The 20,884-nt window shown below is 41.5% G+C and overlaps 2 protein-coding genes and 1 long non-coding RNA gene across 6 annotated transcripts; 2 read left to right on the top strand and 1 right to left on the bottom strand.

The window, feature by feature from the left end:
* The first annotated feature begins 1,714 nt into the window (after window positions 1-1,714).
* On the top strand, window positions 1,715-7,091 carry LOC115117469 (heterogeneous nuclear ribonucleoprotein A3-like). Of its 4 annotated transcripts, none has more exons than XM_065019490.1 (11): window positions 1,715-1,803; window positions 2,745-2,867; window positions 2,990-3,136; window positions 3,231-3,441; window positions 3,528-3,617; window positions 3,724-3,777; window positions 3,872-3,928; window positions 4,133-4,261; window positions 4,366-4,494; window positions 6,243-6,317; window positions 6,939-7,091. In XM_065019490.1, exons 1-10 carry the CDS (start codon window positions 1,798-1,800, stop codon window positions 6,275-6,277), a joined length of 981 nt encoding a protein of 326 aa, XP_064875562.1. In that variant the 5' UTR covers window positions 1,715-1,797; the 3' UTR covers window positions 6,278-6,317; window positions 6,939-7,091. The 4 variants fall into 4 exon arrangements, with proteins under 4 accessions (XP_064875562.1, XP_029501799.1, XP_029501798.1 ...); XM_029645939.1 differs by lacking the exon at window positions 6,939-7,091 and adding an exon at window positions 4,581-4,651 and having other exon boundaries at window positions 6,243-6,750; XM_029645938.1 differs by lacking the exons at window positions 6,243-6,317; window positions 6,939-7,091 and adding exons at window positions 4,581-4,651; window positions 4,767-5,589.
* Window positions 7,092-8,458: 1,367 nt separating this feature from the next.
* LOC115117468 (nuclear factor erythroid 2-related factor 2-like) lies at window positions 8,459-20,654 on the bottom strand. The gene is made up of 5 exons (XM_029645937.2): window positions 20,456-20,654; window positions 12,326-12,601; window positions 11,863-11,955; window positions 11,289-11,471; window positions 8,459-10,098 (listed from the first exon to the last, which is right to left on the bottom strand). Exons 1-5 carry the CDS (start codon window positions 20,495-20,497, stop codon window positions 8,848-8,850), a joined length of 1,845 nt encoding a protein of 614 aa, XP_029501797.1. The 5' UTR covers window positions 20,498-20,654; the 3' UTR covers window positions 8,459-8,847.
* LOC115117470 (uncharacterized) lies at window positions 12,598-18,793 on the top strand. Its single transcript, XR_003861697.2, has 2 exons — window positions 12,598-13,627; window positions 14,917-18,793. It is a non-coding gene; the product is annotated as an uncharacterized LOC115117470 (long non-coding RNA).
* Window positions 20,655-20,884: the final 230 nt, after the last annotated feature.

Below are 20,884 nucleotides of genomic sequence, written 5' to 3'. Positions count from 1 at the left end.
AACGTCAGTTAAATTCGCTGCTCTGTTTTCCATGTTGTATCAACATGTCACCAATAACAGGGCAACATGGCAGCCGTTCTAAAAGTTCAGTTCACTTGAACGTTTTCTGTGTTGCGGAACGGCGTGTACTGAACCACACGTTTCCCCTAAATGTTTTAGTATGTTCTTGGACAGACTTTGAGGCACGTTTCTCCGTTCGGTGGATGTGCTGGGTTTTGGCTTTGAAGTTTTGACTGGTGTAATTTAAAGGGCGTAGGTGCATTTTGAAGCCAGAAGCTGAACCCAACCCAACCCAACCCCATGTTTCAATTGGGCCTCAGTACACAACTGTTTCCGTTCAATTGAACGCTCTATTATGTTTTTATATACTGAACGCAGCCCCGGCCGAAGTCTATATGGCTCTGGGGTATGGTTTCCACTAGTTACCACAGCCACAAAGTGAAACATTGGCTATAACGTAAAAATTAATGAAAACAAACGTTTGCTTTTAAAAAATCCTTATTTAAGGTTCGGCATAAGGTTAGCAGTGTAGTTAAGGTTAGGGTTGAGGTTAGATTTCAAATCAGATTTTTACGAAGATACATTTAGAAATAGGCGGGGTTTATGACTTTGTGGCTGTGGTAACTAGTGACGATCCTGGGGTATCGCCAGCTTGTAGTCCTAAAAAAACGGAAAGAGTTATCAAAGATTTGTATAACTAAATCAAGATAGACCACAGCCTGTCGTTTCCAATGGGAACAAATGGGTCATAGTGGCCAGAACAAGCCAGGAGGTGGGCAGAGTCAAGCACGAGCTAGTGAGATCCGATTGGCGCGTTGTAGCCTTCATCTGCATATTTTCGTTTGTGGAGTGCGCATGTGCAATAACTCAATTCTCTTTAGTACACTCTGTTCATAACATATTATAGTTTTGGGAACAGAAAACTGTATTGAGATCAAAAATACGATGAAAAATATGCAGAATGTCGGCCAAAATCAATCTTGTTCCATTTTGGAACTCCAGAGTGGAGCAGCTGTCTAAGGCATTGCATCTCAGTGCTAGAGGCAACTGGCTGTGATTGGGAGTCCCATAGGGTGGTGCACAATTGGGTTTGGCCCGGGCTAGGCCGTCATTGTAACTAAGAATTTGTAAATAAAGGCTAAATAAAAATATATAAAATATTCTCCCACTGCCGGCCAGTGGGCTTAATCTCACTACCATATTTGGAAAAGCTAAACAGATGCTTCATATTTATACATCTGGTGAAATATCTATCTAATTGTTCTATCTTCGGAGTTACCTCTGGTTCCTTCAGCCATTCCTATGGGGGAAAGAATGGTGTTTGTGATAAATGGTTAACATTACCTTTATGGATTATGATGCCTATATGTGCTTATTGTATTATTATTTTAATTCACCAAAAGTGACATTAGTTGATGAAGATTATATCATAGAATAAAACGTATAAACCTCCTAAACCTGTGTTTACCACAGATGTTATGTTCGGCGTTCATCCAAAACCCCATTATTTTCCCAAAGGCATTGGCCAACGAGCCATGGCAGAGTCACTCAGGTATAAAGAAAGGCGCAGTTAGTTCCTACAACAAGACCCCATTACTATTGCTCTCAATAAACAACTGACCACAGTTTGTAAACATACTGAACTGACTTTAAATCAGCTTGCCTATCCGGTTTATTCTGGTAAACGACAAGAACTGACCCATGATCAGTTATAACGGCTGCACAAGCGCAGACTTCTAATCACGTGGTACAGTAGCTTCCTTTCTTCTCAGAACCAAGGAGAATATACGCAGCGAAATGGAGGTGATGATGTTATACACGTATTGCATGTTATCAATTTCTGTATATTTGAGTTGGACGTAACAGAGTGTAAAGTGTATTTAGAGCAAACCGAATTTAAAAAAAAAATCATGTTACAGCAACAAAAAAAGTGTGCGCATTCTAACCGCATTTTTGAGGAAGCAACGTTAGCTAACTAACTAGCACAGCTGCGTCTCTGAACGTTTGGCCATCAAATTGCATCATGCCTGTCATGTAGTGCTACGGTTTCAATGTTGCATACATTTTGGTTTGTAGACGAGTGCTTAAATGTATTGTTGGGATACATAGCTACCGGTATAATAACGTTATAGCTGTCATGTAGTGCTACGGTTTCAATGTTGCATACATTTTGGTTTGTAGACGAGTACTTAAATGTATTGTTGGGATACATAGCTACCGGTATAATAACGTTATAGGCCTTAAAATGTAGGACAGGCTACGCCTATACATAGTAGGACGACATGCAGTGAACTTGAAAAATGAATTTACACACCAAATATTGGTATTTGCATTATAAAGTATATTAAATCATATTTTCAAAATGGCGAATTGTTGTTTCCCCAAGAATGTTATAGAGTCGTGGCTAATGAGATAATTACACTATCTCTCCTAAAATGTTTTCTGGGGGGGGGTTTATCAGCTAAGTCTGTCTTGCTGTTGGGCACTGGGCAGAGCTGATTACTGTACGAAACCCATAACATTATATAATTTTCTCAATGCCTGTAACCATTTAAACAGCCTGGTTGGCACAATTCATTCTAATGCAGTAGGTCTGCCTTGGGATGGTGTGAAATGTAGAACATTTACACTTATATATTGGATTCTTGTACTGTACAATTGTTTTGTTAAAAGATAGTATGCTGTTGTCTGTAGAGTTGCATTGTTATGTGTGACATACTTTCCTGTTTTGAATCATTCAACAGGGTCATGAAGCTAGGGAGCCTGAACAGCTCAGGAAGCTGTTCATTGGGGGCCTCAGTTTTGAAACCACTGAGGAAAGTTTAAGGATCCATTTTGAACAATGGGGAAACCTCACAGATAGTGTGGTACGTATGCATTTCACTCGCATTTGATTTAATAAAAAAAGTGTCCAGCATTTACAATGTATTTCTTGGAGACCCACCAAATTGTTCCAAGTAATGTAAGCTAATACGTTGGTTTCATGTAGGTGATGAGGGACCCAAACAACAAGCGCTCGAGAGGGTTCGGCTTTGTAACATACTCCTGTGTGGAGGAGGTGGATGCCTGCATGGCAGCTCGCCCTCATAAGGTGGACGGGCGTGTTGTCGAACCTAAAAGGGCTGTGTCGAGAGAGGTAAGCGAACTCTGCTTCACATTCAGGTGCATTTGCTGTTGTGCAGGTGTTGGCCGGTGTGTGCTCACTGCCCAGCGCTTCTTGTCTGTCTCAGGACTCCAACAGACCAGGTGCCCACCTGAGGGTGAAGAAGATCTTTGTTGGGGGTATCAAGGAGGACACCGAGGAGGACCATATCAGAGAGTACTTTGAGACTTACGGGAGGATCGAGACCATTGACATTATGGAGGAACGTGCAACTGGGAAGAAGAGGGGATTCTGCTTTGTTTCATTTGATGACAATGACACAGTGGATAAAATTGTTGGTATGTATGTGGTTGTTGCAGCTTTGTCCTTTTAAACATCAGTAAACATTCCGTTTGCTAAGTATTCCCCATTGTTTTCCTTTCAGCTCAAAAATACCACACAATAAACACACACAACTGCGAAGTCAGGAAAGCACTTTCAAAACAGGAAATGATGGAAGCGTCCAATCAGAGGAGTAAGAATAATAACCCGTCTTTATACTGAATGTAAAATTGTGTGACTGTTTTAGAGAAACACATATAGAATGCGCTTCATTGTCAATATTGGCATTTTATTTTTAGGTGGGGGTGGTGGCTCTGGGAACTTCATGGGTAGAGGTGGCAACTTTGGACGAGGTAAGCACTTTTTACATTTTGATATGGGGATAAATTTGGAACATAAGAACAGTAATCACACAATACATGTAAACATAATTATCTTGTGTTACAGGAGGCTACGGTGGAGGAAGAGGAGGTTATGGAGGAGGGGATGAATATGGGGGAGATGGTAAACATTTCTCTACCATTTAGTGGATAATCAGATGAGGGAGGATTTAAAGATGCATTACTTGAAGAGAGTTTGTTCTAATCTGAGTGTGCTGCTTTTGGTCACTGTTTTGATCTCACTGGTCAGTTTGTAACTTGATCTGAGTGGTCTGTTTGTAACCTGTTCTGATCCGAGACACACTGTTTTGTAACCTGTTCTGTGCAGGTGGGAACTATAGTGGAGGTCCTAGCTACGGAGGTGGACGTGGTGGGGGGGGTTATGGGGGAGGAGGTCCTGGGTATGGAAACCAGGGAGGAGGATATGATAACTACAATGACGGAGGCAACTTGGGAGGTACAAATGCCTATTTTAGCCAGGATATATTATCTTGGCTCGTGATTGATTCTTTGAGTTGCATTTGATGTCTGACCTTCTAAAAACAAATCTCTGACTGCTAGGAAACTTTGGTGGTGGAGGAGGAGGTGGAAATTACAATGACTTTGGTAACTACAGAGGACAGCAATCCAGCTATGGCCCCATGAAGGGAAACAACTTTGGTGGCAGAAACTCTACTAGCCCCTATGGAGGTGAGTATTATCTCCCCTGTAGCTGGATGTGAATGTTGTGCTGTCTGATGACACAACATTCATCTGCCAATCGTTGTTAATTCCAGGTGGCTATGGCTCAGGCAATGGAAGTGGGGGTGGCTACGGCTCACGGCGCTATTGATACTATGACACTAGGGTATGTTCCATATTTGTTATTTTAAATACTCTGCATACCTGACTGTTATAGTACAGCGTGAGCCCACGCAACACTAGAATAACGATTTTTGTTTTATCCTGTATCCATTCAACAGGCTACAGTTCTTAGCAGGAGAGGAGATGAGCAAGGATTTGCCAGGAAAGCTGCAGGTTACTGTACTTTTAGGCAGTCGTCTGAAAGCATTTAAAGGAACAGAAGTCAGAAAGTTACTGCAGCTATAATGGGAGACTAATCCTAAAAAATTGTTTAAAAAAAGGCTACACAAGCTACAAAGTGCAAGAGTGTAGCTAGTACCTTTCTTTATTTGTGGTAGATGTTCCCCCACTTTATATTTTTCCCTTTTGTGCATCGGAAGTGTATGTAATTGTGCCTGTGGAATCAGAAAGTGTTTTTCTTTTTTTTATATATATATAATTTTTTACTCCTAACTCCAGTCCGTTTTGAATATTCCTACGTTATTTTTGCTGTAGATTGATAGATTTTCTCTGGTCTTGTCATCTTTTGAAGAACTTGGTTCTGTCAAAGGGGCGTAGACGCATCAGGCCCTCAAATTGGCTAGAGCTGTCCTTTTCTTTTCTTCCCTCTCTTTGAAGTTAATATGATTGAGCTGTCCTTTTCTTCCCTCTCTTTGAAGTTAATATGATTGAGCTGTCCTTTTCTTTTCTTCCCTCTCTTTGAAGTTAATATGATTGCAAGTTTCCGTATCAAGTTTATTATTATTCGTATTTCAAGAACAGTATGTATTTCAGTAATTTCATTAGTGTAAACAAAAGTGGTTATAATTAGTGCAGACGACAATTTGAGGAAATGTTTTACACTACTTGTATGCGGTAAACTCAATTCTAGATTGTAAAAAAAAAAAAAAATGACAAGTGGAAGAAAAAAAAAGTGAAATAAAGTTGTGTAGTAAAGTCTTATGAAGTATAGTGCATCATTGGCTCAGAGAAAGATTGAAGGGATTGGATTATTTTCATGTCCATCATCACTAATCAGGTGTTGCAAATCAATACCCTCAAAAAGTTTTGTTTTCTCTGAACTTCCTTGAAATGTAAAACAAAAAATAAATCTGGCTGGATGGGAAAGGGAGTCTTAGCTAGTCCTAGGGCGAAGTGCACGCATCACCTAGCCAGCATTGCACTAGTAGGAATGTTACAGCTACAAGCCACTTCAGTTGAGCCTCGGCAGATCAGCATGGAAGATTGCAAATGACTTTGTCAGACAGGACCTCTTCAGCCCCAGCACAGTGGACAAGTCAGCATGTTGTGAGAGGAAAGAGAAGGCAGTACCGAGAGCCGCACCCTTGGAGAAAAGCTTGCATTGTCTTGCCTGGTAGTGAGCGTCAGCCTCTCAAGGCTAGCTATACCTTTCAAGATCAGCCGATGCTAGCGAAGAAAGACTAACTAGAGTTCCTGGACACTTGGGACATCCTGTTGAGTCAGATATGACAGATTACCAGGAAGTTCTTATTTAGCTGTCAGACCTTACATGGGGAAAGGGAAGTGAGTATTTCACAAGCAGTGGTAACATAAAGATGGAGTTGGTAAGAGTAACCACTTTGCTTGATTTACAGATCGGGAAAGAAGCATTACGACTATTAAAGGCTGAAAATCTCTAATGACAGGATTACATGGAGATTTCTGGATGGGTAAGACTTAAGTATTTCTCAAAGTATACAGTAAGGCTATGTAAGACACTAACACTCATAAGGTAGAACACATGCTATTGAGTCTAATCCCTTTCGAGAGTCAAAGTGTACCATTCACTCAGTTTAATTAAGATCATTTTCAAGGATCTCATGAGTTCCTTGCACAGCTCACAGATCTCTGGAGGTCTGCAGAGAACATGCTTCAATTCACTCAAACTTACACCCCTATAGATGTCCTTGATATTTTTATTTGTGTAGTTTTTATTCAATTTTAATATATAGCTTTTAATAGTAATAATAAAAAGTAGCTAAATTAAGGATGGTGATTTTTCAACCCCTGGTTAGACAATTTTATTATAGTTAGAAGAAATTAATACTTATGCATGTCTATTAAATAAATGTGTTTATTGAATAAAGACATCTCTCAAAGGAACGACTGATTTATTTGATGTATGAATAGTTGATAGTTGTTTTGTTCGTCTCACACAGCCTCTGAATAGAGGGTGGAGAAGGTTTGGCGTTCAAATGTAATGTTTGTGAAAAGGCCTGGAACTGCAGATACAATGCGCAGTGCTAGCGGACTACTCATTTATTCTTCCGCTGCTCTGTCATTCGCTACAGAAGAAAGTGGCCGGATCAAGGAGCCTTGGGTAGCCAGGAAAGTGCAGTGATTGCTGCGCTTTTTCCGAAGTGTGTCCAGCTGACCTTTTGAAGTGTTGCTGAACAATGGAGTACACTGTTGCATAACTGAATAAATTCCGGTGGAACCATGTCCTCAAAGTGTTTTGGCTTACACACAAGAATTTATAGAATTAAAGGATTCAGGTCATAATATTCCATACTTCCCTTTTTTATGCCTATTCTGACCTTGAACTTGGGCATGACGTAACGCATGTCTCAACCAGCTATTCTTTCCGGGGTGGAGATGTTTAGAAATGGAAGTTGTGGCAGAGGTGTGTCTACAGAGCCACTGTATTCTGACCTTGACTTAATTCCGCCACAGTAAAGGTGAATAAGGTCGAGCAATCTGTCGCTTCCAACTCGAAGAGCATCTACACCATTCTCCTTGCTTGGAATTTACAAATGTATAAGCACTATTGATAAGAGCTAGGTACATGAGTATCCGTTTGCATAAGGGGATTGTAAATATAACGTGTTTTACGTTATGCTCGCTGAAAACAAATGACAGCAAACTGAAGCATATCAACTTTCCCACAGTGACGTTTATGAAATGGTGTGCCATTATGTAGAATTTACATTGTATGTCCTTTTAACTTCAAGGGATGAAATGTAGAGACCCAAGCTGTATGCTTCTGTAGCCGTACGCAAATCATGGTAGAGCGCCAAATCTAGAGTTAATTCATGATTTCTGTTTTAATTATATACCCGGATTTTCACATCATTTATTGCTTTAAATATTAGCCACTATCGGTAGCCACCATCAGTTATACCCACATACATTTACAACTCCAGTGTTCGTTTGCATCATTCCAACACGTCGTTAGTCCACCTTCCATCTGTCATGTTCGTGTGGTTGTTCCTGAGTATAGCTAGCGATAGTGATTCATATTAGAAGTTGTGCAGTAATTTCGTACATGTAGCCTACTTCAATCTTTTAAACCTGCACCCTGGCACAAGGTTCACGATGACTGGATATTGTCATCAGTTTCTTGATTAGTGGGGATTATTAATGTAGATTAGCGTAGCCTACTGTTCAACCCATATTCTACACTTTCCTCACTTTACAATAATTAATGGTTTGAACAATTTAATATGGCAACTTTCAATCACAAATATATTTAGTGTGTAAAAGCTCTCCAAACCTGTTTGTATTATTCATAAATACTTTCCTAACTCTAAATAATATACAAGGTCAAAGTATTTTTTTAAATCTACCAATTGGCGCTGTAAAGGAGGCGAATGTTTGTATTTACATGGCTTTGTTTCATCGATCTCCAATATTCTGAACCTGTTCTCTCCATATATTCTAGGGAGTCTATTGAGAACATTCTAATTAAAAGGGATCTCTTTACATAAATGCACTAAAAGTCTGTTAGTCTGAATACCAACTACTGAGAAGTTAGTAGGAAAGGCGTACATTTCTGAATCGGCCTAATTTGAATAGTAAGCAAGAGACCAACTGACTAAATTAACTGTTTATTTAATTAAAAAGCACAATAGTCAGGACATACAAAGGAAATGGAGCTGCAAATCAGCATAAAGTTTATAAAACCGACTCTGAAGTAACAGTGATTGCAACAATATAATTAGCATACTAAAAACATGATATATATACACAATACACATTTTCATATCTCAAAAGCAAATAATGTATTTACAAACAATATCAGGGGAAAAATAGAGACCAGTACAAAATAACTCAAATATAATTAAAGATTCAAGAAGAGTAGGCAAAAACTATAACAGTTCTGCTGTTTTACTAACGCTTAAAAGCCAAGCAACTACAAAGTTATTCTTTGCATAGTATTATTATTACTAATGCTCTACCATGTAGTAAAACAGAGAAGTGCTAGCTGTCCTTTTTCTTGCTAAGTGTCTTTTTAATGCGGGGGACGAGGAAGACTGTGCCATCGGTGGTCTGCTGGAGGGAGTACTCCAATGAGGAATAGGGCTTCCCCTCCTCGTCCCTCAGCAGACCGAACACCTCCAGGTACAAGGTGTTGAGCTGCTGCTTCATCTTTCGCAGGCTGCTGTCATTCTTGGTCTTCTCTGTCTGCAGTCGCTCCTTCTCCTCCTTCAGTGAGTCCAGGTCATATTCCAGCTCCGTGATGTTCTCCATCTTGCGCTTGCGGCAGTTCTGGGCAGCCACCTTGTTCTTGCCCCGCCGTCGGATGTCTCTGACCAGGGCCAGCTGGGCCTCGTTGAGCTGGTGCTTGGACATCATCTCGTTGAAGTCATCCACGGGCAGGTCGATGATCATGTCCACGGTGAAGGGGATCTGGAGGGCCTTGGCTCGCTGCTCGTCTCTAGAGAGACGCTTCTCGGAGCGCCTCCTCTTCTTGTCTTTGGTGAAGGGCGATTCACTGTGGCCAGTCTCGTCATCTGGCTCAGTCTTGCCATGTTTGGGCTCTTTGTCCCGCTGCTGAGGTAACACAGAAAGAGGTGTCTGCAGGCCATCTGGTTGGAAAGACAGTGAGAACATCTCGGAGTAGTCAGACTGTGCACTCCCAGGGTTACTGTCCATCTCATCCATGTCTGAATCGCTGTAGCCACCAAAGGAGCGGTCCCCATACATGGATTTCTCAGGAGAGCTAGAGTATGAGCTTGCCTCCACAGAAACACCCGAATCAGAATCTGGACATTCTGTCAATATCTCAGGTTTGTTGTCTCTGTCAAATGTATCTCCAGGAGAAAGGTCCTGTAATTCCATTGGTGTAAAAGTAGGCTTGTTTGGTATTTCTGCCAATGAGTTACCTCCATTTCCTTGGCCACAAGGCATGGTGACACTGGTCACTTTTGTGTTGACAACGTCTGGGTAAAATATGTCACAGAAAGTGTCTGCACTGAAATTAGTATTGAGATCTGGAGCCTTCAGGGTCATCTGATTGAGATGGTCCAGTGGAGCGATGTTGGGAAAGCTCTCCTCAAAGGTGTTGATGAATTCAGGTGGGCAGACATCTGCTGTGTTTGACGCCACCTCTTCCAGGTTGGGCAATGGGTAGAAGCTGTAGTTTGGATCCTGCACCTCAGGCGTGGTGTTAGTGGGCAGATATCCTCCGGTCAGCTCCCGTGTGTCCTCCATTTGCATATTCAGACATTGCTAGAAAACAAGATTAGGAAGCATCAAAACAGATCCAGTAACCCATGCAGTAACCCATGCAGTAACCCATGCAGTAACCCATGCAAGTAACCCATGCAGTAACCCATGCAGTAACCCATGCAGTAACCCATGCAGGTAACCCATGCAGTAACCCATGCAGTAACCCATGCAGTAACCCATGCAGTAACCCATGCAGGTAACCCATGCAGGTAACCCATGCAGGTAACCCATGCAGTAACCCATGCAGTAACCCATGCAGTAACCCATGCAGGTAATGTAATATGCAGTAACCCATGCAGTAACCCATGCAGTAACCCATGCAGTAACCCATGCAGTAACCCATGCAGGTAATGTAATATGCAGTAACCCATGCAGTAACCCATGCAGTAACCCATGCAGTAACCCATGCAGTAACCCATCCAGTAACCCATGCAGTAACCCATGCAGTAACCCATGCAGTAACCCATGCAGTAACCCATGCAGTAACCCATGCAGTAACCCATGCAGTAACCCATGCAGGTAATGTAATATGCAGTAACCCATGCAGTAACCCATGCAGTAACCCATGCAGTAACCCATCCAGTAACCCATCCAGTAACCCATGCAGTAACCCATGCAGTAACCCATGCAGTAACCCATGCAGTAACCCATGCAGTAACCCATGCAGGTAATGTAATATGCAGTAGAGAACCATCATATGGATGAGCTGGTGTTCAGTTTTTACTAATCATTTATTAAACCTTGGTTTCAAAACCTTTTTATTCCCAATAAGTAGCTGAAACTTTGCACAGGTTCAATATTGCAAATAAAGTGGGATTCCTAAATTGACTAACGTTTTTTTGCATGAAATGACGCATTGTATTTTGTACTGTAAGTAAAGTGTTTTCTTTCTGGTTTCCATGCTACTACCTTCACTAACTGCTTAGAAGCTATTTTATGTTCTACTTAAGGACACAAGCAGCTTCCCACCATTTGAGGCTTTCCCTCCAACTGCTCGGACTCAACAGTGCTATGTGGGAACCTGATCACAGTGGCATTAGCTGAGTAGTATCTTCTTCCGCTGTGTCCCATTCAAACACACAAAACAAAAGGTGAGTATATGTCCTCTCATGCATACCTGGCTGCTGCCATCCGTGCATTCTTTTGAGTGCTTGTTACACCATAGAGGCGGTATAATATTCGTATTGTACCTGCAGCTCAGGGAGGGACAAAAGTTCCATCCAGGCCTGCTCCAAATCTGGGGAGGTCCTTTGTGAGGGCAGTGGGGCTGTGAGTAGAGGCAGCTGGGTCAAAGCTGGCGGATCAGATTTCATCATGATGTGACTGCTGTTGGGTGCTAGAGCTACGGCGGCATCCAGACAGGAAGAGGTAGTCTACAACACAAACAAGGGAGGGAAACACTGTAAAAGACAGGTACATACAACATTATATATTGTTAATTAGAAACTGGGTGGTTTGAGCCCTGAATGCTGATTGGCTGACAGCCATGGTATATCAGACTGTATACCACAGGTATGACAAGAAATATATAATTACTTTGGTAACCAGTTTATAATAGCAATAAGGCACCTCTGAGGTTTGTGGTATATGGCCAATATACCACGGTTAAGATCTGTGTCCAGGCACTCTGTGTTGCGTTGTGGCTAAGAACAGCCCTTAGCCATGGTATATTGGCCATATACCACACCCCATCTGTCCTTATTGCTTAATTAGAAATCATTGTAAGCATATTTTTAAGATAATAGTGAAAGCCTGTATTCTTACCTCAGTTGCCTCTACCAAAGGAAATGTCTCTGCCAGCAGTTGCATACATTCATCAAATGACAAGGCATCCCCATCTACAGTGAAGCTGACATCCTGAAAGCAAAGATTCAAAGCACTTCAGGTTTTCATCTAAATTCCCTCTATTCTAACACTGCATCCATTTCAACATTGTGTTTGAAAATGGCTGATTTGCTAAAGAATAGGTAAGAATTTGAGCAGAGAGCATTGCGCTACCTTAGACAAAGTTCTTCGCAGAGAGCATAGCGCTACCTTAGACAAAGTTCTTCGCAGAGAGCATAGCGCTACCTTAGACAAAGCTCTCCACAGAGCAGTTTCTAAACAGCCAAATCCACTAATGCAAAACTACAAAGCCACCTGTGTTTCCCTAATTACACTGGAGGGGAGTGGAGTGGCCAGCCCCTGACATGACTGACAGCTGTGTATGTGTGTGTGTGTACGGTACCTGTATGACTTGAGAGGGTGCGGCGGAGGTAGCCGTCTGCAGTGGCTGTCCGCTGGTCGCAAGGCGGGGCACAAACTCCCCCGTCTCCTCATCCAGCTGCAGCTGAGCAAGGAGGGCCTTCTCCTGCTCCCTCTGCTGCTGCAGCCTCTTGTCCTCCTCCTGTTCCCTCTGCTGCTGCAGCTCGTGCTCCTTCTGACGCTGGCAGTAGTCAAACACCTCGCGCCCCGCACCCAGATCTATGTCCTGCCTCCACAAGATGTCGATCAGGTCTATGTCCTGCCAACAGACAACAAGTTAGACCGGAACTCACAAAGCACCACACAGACTGTGACCAGATGGAAAAAGGAGATTGGTGAGGAGGAACAAGGAAACGTTTCCCTGCTGTGAAGGAGTACAGCTACTGTCTCTCTCTCTCTCTCTCTCTCCAGTGCCACGCCCCGTCCCTACGGGTGTCTGACGACAGCAGTACTAGCAAGAAGCAGTATGAATAATAGATGCACTTCTCCATTTCCCCAACGGCTCCCGAGTGGCGCAGCGGTCTAAGGCACCGCATCTCAGTGTTAGAGGCGTCACTACAGACCTTGGTTTGATTCCAAGCTGTATCACAACCGGCCGTGATTGGGAGTCCCATAGGCCGGCGCACAATTGTCCCAGCGTCATCAGGTTAGGGTTTGGCCGGGGTAGGCCATCATTGTAAATAAGACTTTGTTCTTAACTGACTTGGCTAGTTAAATAAAGATGAAATATATATATTTTTTTATTCACCCACAGAGATGTGCCTCTCAGCTGGTGACTCTCTTGATTAGTCTCAACCAAATAAATCAAAGGACAGCAGGTCAAATGTAATATCACTAGCTCAAAAAAACGAATGAAATCATTGATCACTGAGGAGAAAAGTTCATTGATACAGCTTCAAATCAAAACTGAGTTTTAGGGAGTAAAAACGTGAGTTTTACAGAGTGGCTGCGTTGCCGAAAACATTGAATGACTTTTCCAGATAGTCTAGAAAACCGAACCTTCTGCACATGTGCGTAATTATTTAATTTACAAATGTTTCCTACTTTTTATTTGATAAACCACACTGCACCATAGAACTGTATTTTGAGAACCATATCAGCTTGAGATCTAGCAAGGAAGGTTTGGTACAAATATGTTCAGACAAAGTTCTTATTATGTCCTCTCTGGTGTATACAGTAGCAACACCACTAGGACCTCCTGGTATGCCTCGCTGTAACGGCATTCTTCCTCCTCTTCTGAGGAGGAGGAGTAGCGAGAAGGATCGGAGGACCAAAGCGCAGCGTGGTAAGTGTTCATGATGATTTTTAATTAAAACTCAGAACACTAGACAATAAATGACAACGTGAATTTACAAAACCGAACCAGTACCGTGTGGCCCAAACACACACACGGAAACAAACACACCCCACCCAAAAGTGAAACCCAGGCTACCTAAGTATGATTCTCAATCAGGGACAACGATTGACAGCTGCCTCTGATTGAGAACCATACTAGGCCGAACTCAAAACCCCAGCATAGAAAAACACACAGACTGCCCACCCAACTCACACCCTGACCATACTAAAACAAAGACAAAACAAAGGTCAGAAAGTGACACTTGCAGGGTCTGGAGGTTATTAGCTGCCTGCCTGTTCAGTCAGGAATGTCCAGAGATAAACTACGCTGGTCTCCCCTGGGGCCGTCTTAACATCCATTACACAGACCTTATATTCAGAAGGAAACATTTCACAAAGGACTTGTGAGATTGCATTGACCCAACATATTAGGTCACAAGGAAAGCTCTGAGTATGTGCCTATTTGTTGCCTAAAAGAAGGTCAATGATACTTTCAGAGAAAGACTGGGTAACATAAACAGAACAGAGAGAGAGGATGTAAAGAGAGACAGATCAGACGACTAACAAAGTGGAAGGGAGTGTAAAGAGGATGTGGTGTGGGAAAGATTTCGGGGCTTGGCGTAGATTTCGACATAGATAACTCTTGTAAATGGAATGAGCAGAAGTAATTGAGTTGTAACTTTGTGGACCAAATCAAGTGTTAAACATGGCCACAAACCCCCCCCCAAAAAAACTATGTTTAATTATATAATTCACATGACCTATTATCTTTAAGTTCAGAAATAGTTATAACAAACATTCTGTAACGGTTTTCTTCTGGTGAAAGAGAGGCGGACCAAAATGCAGCGTGGTTAGTTTTGTACATCTTTAATAAAGATGAAAATAAAACAATCTACAAAACAAGAAACGTGAAAAAACCGAAACAGTCCTATCTGGTGCCACAAACACAAAGACAGGAACAATCACCCACAAGAGACCTAAAGAATATGGCTGCCTAAATATGGTTCCCAATCAGAGACAACGATAAACACCTGCCTCTGATTGAGAACCACTCTAGGCAACCATAGACTTACCTAGAGTACTACTCTAACCACAATCCCATATTTACAAACAACCCCAGACAAAACAAACCACATAAATCCCCATGTCACACCATGGCCTGACCAAAATAATAACGAAAACACAGAATACTAAGGCCAGGGAGTGACACATTCTCTCTCTCTCTCTCTCTCTCTGCAGTGCAGCTGAGAAGTCTTTAACCCTAATTGCCTCATGGATGTCCCGTCAAATCCAGCATTAATCCATGACTACGAAAGCCTTTAAAGTCATCAAGGTCTGGGTAGCAAGTACACAAAACCATAGGTGATACAGTATGGCTCTGGAGAGGATGAAGAATGGCCCACACAACCACCCACAAATATCACTTACAGTCTTAGAAGAGTAAAAAGAAATCTTGAACAATAGGCATAAAAAGCCTTATTATTTTCGAATCTAATCTAATTGGTCGCGAACACCGATTATTAGCTCCAACAGTGCAGTAGAATGTCTAGCAAATACGGTACAGATAATCTATAAATCTAAACAAGAAATCAAGAAATGTCAGAACGAGTCCAATTAACAATCCAATATAGATATATTAGAGTGAGCAGTGTCAGAATGCAGAATATAAATATGCGGTGTTTTTAAACAGTATATAAATTCGGAAGATAAAATGGTATGTACAATAGTAGGTATATTAGAATGGGCTATGCCTAATTAAATCAATAAAAATATTTTTTAAAGTTTTTTTTTTATGTTGTGAATACAGTAAGTAAACAATAGTATATGAAGTGACCTATGTTCAAAGTCTCTATATACATGGGACATTTTATAGACTCTTTCCTCATACAGGATGGATTATAGTATCATAAAAGATGTTATTGTAGAATCCCTTTTGAGGAAAAAAGATACAGGTATATATGATTTTCCCAGAGTCTCTTCATGTTGTCACTGAAACTTCAACACCACACTACATTCATGCAGAGATGAGTGATCTGAGTGCATTCACAAATGACTGAATCCTCCCTTTCGAGGCCCCTTTCACGGACTGCCTCAAAAAGAGGATGACGTAACTATTTGGATGAACAGCTGAATGACTTCAAGTTGTAACTCAGTAACTATTTTGTTATAAACTATATTGGTGGAGTGAAGTATTTATCCACAAAATACTTGTGAAACATACTGGTTAGTTCTCTGATCTTTATGAATAGTATAAATGTACTAAGATACCATGTTAGCTACCATTATCTGTAATTCAGAGGAGGTCTGGACTACAAATAAGGAACTGGGGCTTGTAAAAAAATATATGCTTTCATTTCCTGGCCGATTCTGCAAATTTAGTGTAAATAAAAACATAATTTTTCAAAAATAATCTCTTTGTTTAAAAACAGACAGACTTTGAGTAGCTGCATTTGGACTTCCCTCTCAGAATGTGCAGCAACTCAAACAGAATAAAAAACAATTGTGTTAGGTGAAGAAACAGCACTTTTAAAAACAAGCCAACCAAAGGAATTCTAAGCGCCAGTAACACAACAGAGCTGTGAGATAGAGTAAGGTTTCCTGGACACACATTTTAAGCCTTGACCAAAAAAGCATTTTCGTGTTTGCTTTTAAATCCAGGTCTAGGCTTAATCTGTGTCCAGGAAACTTCCCCAAAAGTTGTTGTTTCATGATACCTTGTTGCATACCGCCCCTTAAATGGGAGTCTGATGACTATATATTTTTCTCACAAAAGAAACGCATCTGGTTAAAACAACTAAGTAGACTCACCTCCTAAACATGACTAAAATCAGGTTTAGTCTTAATCTAGGGGGAAACCTGTTATTCAATTGATAAAACCAAGGTAGCAAGATGGCACAGTATTATTATCCCTCAACCAATTGTGCTATTGTGTCTTTTTTCGCGTTATTATTATTTATTTTATTTATTTCACCTTTATTTAACCAGGTAGGCCAGTTGAGAACAAGTTCTCATTTACAACTGTGACCTGGCCAAGATTAAGCAAAGCAGTGCGACAAAAACAACATAGTTACACATCAACAAACGTACAGTCAATAACACAATAGAAACATTAATGTACAGTGTGTGCAAATGTAGGAGAGTAGGGAGGTAAGGCAATAAATAAATAATTACAATTGAGTTTTAACACTGGAGTGATTAATGTGCAGATGATGATGTGCAAGTAGAGATACTGGGGTGCAAGAGGGTAAGTAATAATATGGGGATGAGGTAGTTGGGTGTGCTATTTACTGATTGGCTGTGTACAGGTACAATGATCGGAAAGCTGCTCTGACAGCTGATGCTTAAAGTTAGAGAGGGAGATATAAGACTCCAGCTTCAGTGATTTTTGCAATTTGTTCCAGTCATTGGCAGCAGAGAACTGGAAGGAAAGTCGGCCAAAGGAAGTGTTGGCTTTGGGGATGACCAGTGAAATATACCTGCTGGAGCGCGTGCTACAGGTGGGTGTTGCTATGGTGACCAGTGAGCTGAGATAAGGCGGGCCTGAGGTAGAGTATCTCAAGATAAGCTGTAGACCACACTATTTTACCAAGAGTTTTCATCAATATTCTTTGTAGCTGTCTATTTACCACCACAAACCGATGCTGGCACGAAGACCGCACTCAATGAGCTGTATACGGCAATAAGCAAACAGGAAGAAGCTCATTCAGAGGCGGCGCTCCTAGTGGCCGGGGAATTTAATGCAGGGAAACTTAAATCTGTTTGACCTCATTTCTACCAGCATGTTAAATGTGCAACCAGAGGGAAAAAAAACTCTCAGACCCAGACCACTTTTACTCCACACACAGAGACTCGTACAAAGCTCTCCCTCGCCCTCCATTTAGCAAATATGACCATAATTGTATCCTCCTGATTCCTGCTTACAAGCAAAAATTAAAGCAGGAAGCACCAGTGACTCGGTCAATAAAAAAGTGGTCAGATTAAGCAGATGCTAAGCTACAGGTATTCTTCAAATGGCATTGAGGAGTACACCACATCAGTCACTGGCTTCATCAATAAGTGCATAAATGATGTTGTCCCCACACTGAAAGAAGCGAGACTAACTCAGAAGCATATAATAAATCCTGCTATGCCCTCTGACGAACCATCAAACAGGCAAAGCGTCAATACAGGACAGATTGAATCGTACTACACCGGCTCTGACGCTCGTCGGATGTGGCAGGGCTTGCAAACTATTACAGACTACAAAGGGAAGCACAGCTGCGAGCTGCCCAGTGACACCAGCCTACCAGATTAACTAAATTACTTCTATGCTCGCTTCGAGGCAAGTAACACTGAAGCATGCATGAGAGCATCAGCTGTTCTGGGCAACTGTGTGATAATGCTCTCCGTAGCCGATGTGAGTAAGACCTTTAGACAGGTCAACATTCACAAGGCCGCAGGGTCAGATGGATTACCAGGACTTGTACTCCGAGCATGCGCTGACCAACTAGCAAATGTCTTCACTGACATTTTCAACCTGTCCCTGACTGAGTCTGTAATACCAACATGTTTCAAGCAGACCACCATAGTCCCTGTGCTCAAGAACACTAAGGTAACCTGCCTAAATGACTACCGACCCATAGCACTCATGTCTTTAGCCCCCAGGTGGTAAGGGTAGGCACATCTGCCACGCTGATCCTCAACACGGGGGCCCCTCATGGGTGCGTACTCAGTCCCCTCCTGTACTCCCTGTTCATTCATGACTGCATGGTTAGGCACGACTCCAACACCATCATTAAGTTTGCAGATGACTCAACAGTGGTAGGCCTGATCACCGACAACGATGAGACAGCCTATAGGGAGGAGGTCAGAGACCTGGCCGTGTGGTGCCAGGATAACAACCTATCCCTCAACGTGGTCAAGACAAAGGAGATGATAGTGGACTACTGGAAAGGGAGAACCGAGCACGCCGCCATTCTCATCGACGGGGCTGTAGTGGAGCAGGTTGAGAGTTTCCAAGTTCCTTGTAGTCCACATCACCAACAAACTATCATGGTCCAAACACACTAAGACAGTCGTGAAGAGGGCACGACAAAGTCTATTCCCCCTCAGGAGACTGAAAAGACTTGGCATGGGTCCTCAGATCCAAAAAATGTTCTACAGCATGGGTCCTCTTTTACAATGCTGCTACTCTCTGTTTATTATCTATGCATAGTCACTTTAACTCTACCTACATGCACATATTACCTCAATTACCTCGACTAACCGGTGCCCCTCACACATTGACTCTGTACCGGTACTCCCTGTATATAGCCTTGCTATTGTTATTTTACTGCTGCTCTTTAATTATTTGTTATTATCTATTATCTATTCTAAATTATCTATTTTTTACTTAACACTTAATTTTTTTCTTAAAACTGCATTGTTGGTTGAGGGTTTGTAAGTAAGCATTTCAATGTAAGGTCTACATCTGTTGCATTCGGCGCATGTCACAAATAAAATGTGATTTGATCAAATTTTATTTGAAGGTCAGCTACATAACTACAACCAGTTTTGGGTTATTATGATAAGCCTAAGGCTTAAGCCAACATATATTTCTCAATTTGACACAATCAATTGAACTCTACAGAGGACCTGTGTAGCCTACATCATGGAAAAGAAAAGAAACTAAATTCCAGGCTGGGCAGCCTGAGATTGTGCAATCAGTTAGTTGTATGGAGCGAAGTAGGCCCAAATATGGTGGATGAATAAAGATGTCTTACTGAGGCTGTTTACCATTGAAAAAATTGTCAAATTACCTATCTTTGTAAGTGGGCGTTCCCACTCTCACGTGAGCATGATAATCTCCATAATCTCTTACATCAAATCAAATCTCTTACATGGCTCACGCGAGAGAGGGAACGCCCACTTACAACAGATAATATACATATATATTTCAATGGGGAAAATGTCCAACAGCTGGCTCTGAGGTACTTACTGGCCCCAACCAGATCAAATGTGACCATGAGATGTCTCGCTTTCTCTACCGTCTATACTCGGTTTATTTAACTCCGGTTTCGTTAGGTTACTGGTAGGCCAATAGATTAGATGCCATCTTTACGGGAAAAACGCTATGGGGCTCTAGTGGCGCATGGGGGGATTCCGACGGCCAAAAAACAAGCGCACTGAAATGAAAATGAAAAAGACTGTCTGGGGATAAGTGTCGTCATCGTCACCTTGACATATGTTTTACTTGACAGTAATTGCATCATTACACATGGACATCGAAATTAAACCGATGTTTTACCGTTCTTTTTTCGCCCACACGGAATTGAGTTGGATGAACCGGCCAGACTTCCATCCATGACTTTGCAAAATTTTCTATGAACGCGTCTGTCGACTACCAGCGCAGAGACATAAATTGTAGAGCTACATGCAGTAGTAGCCTAATGTATTTACAAATGTCTAAACTACAACACGAGAAGTTCACAAATATTATTATGATAACCTATAAGAAAACATATTTACGATGCAGTCGTTTCATTAACTTACGAAACAATATATTTTGAAATAATATATGGAGTAGTATGGGAAACGCACATCGAGTTGAACATGACAGTTTATTAATCAGGTAACATATGAACAGTTTTAATTAGCCCTAATTTTATTTAAATAGTTTGAAATATCCAATAAAATATAGTTTTTCAACAATGAGGATATTGTCTAGCATTGCGTTACTATGCTATAGGTCAACCTTGAGCTATAGTTTCACATAATAGCATATATATATATATATATATAATAACAAAATATGATTTACCTGTTGACTAGGATGAATTTTAGGCATCTCAATTTCCATCATAATAGAGAGTTGTCTCTTCGTAAAGCAAAGTCCAATATATTAAAACAAACAATTTATAATCCTTTAGACCTACAGCAATATAAAATGGTGGACTATCAGAAAGCAAGGAGTCCGGCGCAGCGACGTGTTGGCTATGAAGGAAATGTTGCTTCTAATCGTATGAAAATGTACGGAAAAATCCAAGCAGTCTGATGGCCCTGCCCACAAGTTGCAGCAACCAGTCAATGGCTCTGGGAGAGCTACGCTGGGATCGTCCCCCTCAATATCCTATTGGGCCATAAGACCAGTGTGTGTCTGTGCACTAGACAGCCAATGCAACATTTGCTACAGGTTTATAAAAGAGGAATTTGTTATGCAACCTTAAAAAAATACAAATTTATTCCAGTA

This window comes from Oncorhynchus nerka, linkage group LG1 (genome assembly GCF_034236695.1).
Source record: "Oncorhynchus nerka isolate Pitt River linkage group LG1, Oner_Uvic_2.0, whole genome shotgun sequence".
In the NCBI taxonomy this organism is placed as follows: Eukaryota; Metazoa; Chordata; class Actinopteri; order Salmoniformes; family Salmonidae; genus Oncorhynchus; species Oncorhynchus nerka.
The sequence above is the reverse complement of the archived record's forward strand: the minus strand, read 5'-3'. Positions and strand labels throughout refer to the sequence as shown.

What these genes read in the sequence shown, in the direction of transcription:
- LOC115117469 (XM_029645939.1), top strand. An exon ending in CACAGTGGATAAAATTGTTG is followed by an intron (nt 3,442 to 3,527) that starts GTATGTATGTGG and finishes TTTTCCTTTCAG; the next exon opens with CTCAAAAATACCACACAATA. An exon ending in TGACGGAGGCAACTTGGGAG is followed by an intron (nt 4,262 to 4,365) that starts GTACAAATGCCT and finishes TCTGACTGCTAG; the next exon opens with GAAACTTTGGTGGTGGAGGA.
- LOC115117468 (XM_029645937.2), bottom strand. Translation starts at nt 20,497, where the DNA reads ATGATGGAAATTGAGATGCCTAAAATTCATCCTAGTCAACAG. An exon ending in AAATTCATCCTAGTCAACAG is followed by an intron (nt 12,602 to 20,455) that starts GTAAATCATATT and finishes GTCTGTTGGCAG; the next exon opens with GACATAGACCTGATCGACAT. An exon ending in TGTCCCTCCCTGAGCTGCAG is followed by an intron (nt 10,099 to 11,288) that starts GTACAATACGAA and finishes CTTGTTTTCTAG; the next exon opens with CAATGTCTGAATATGCAAAT.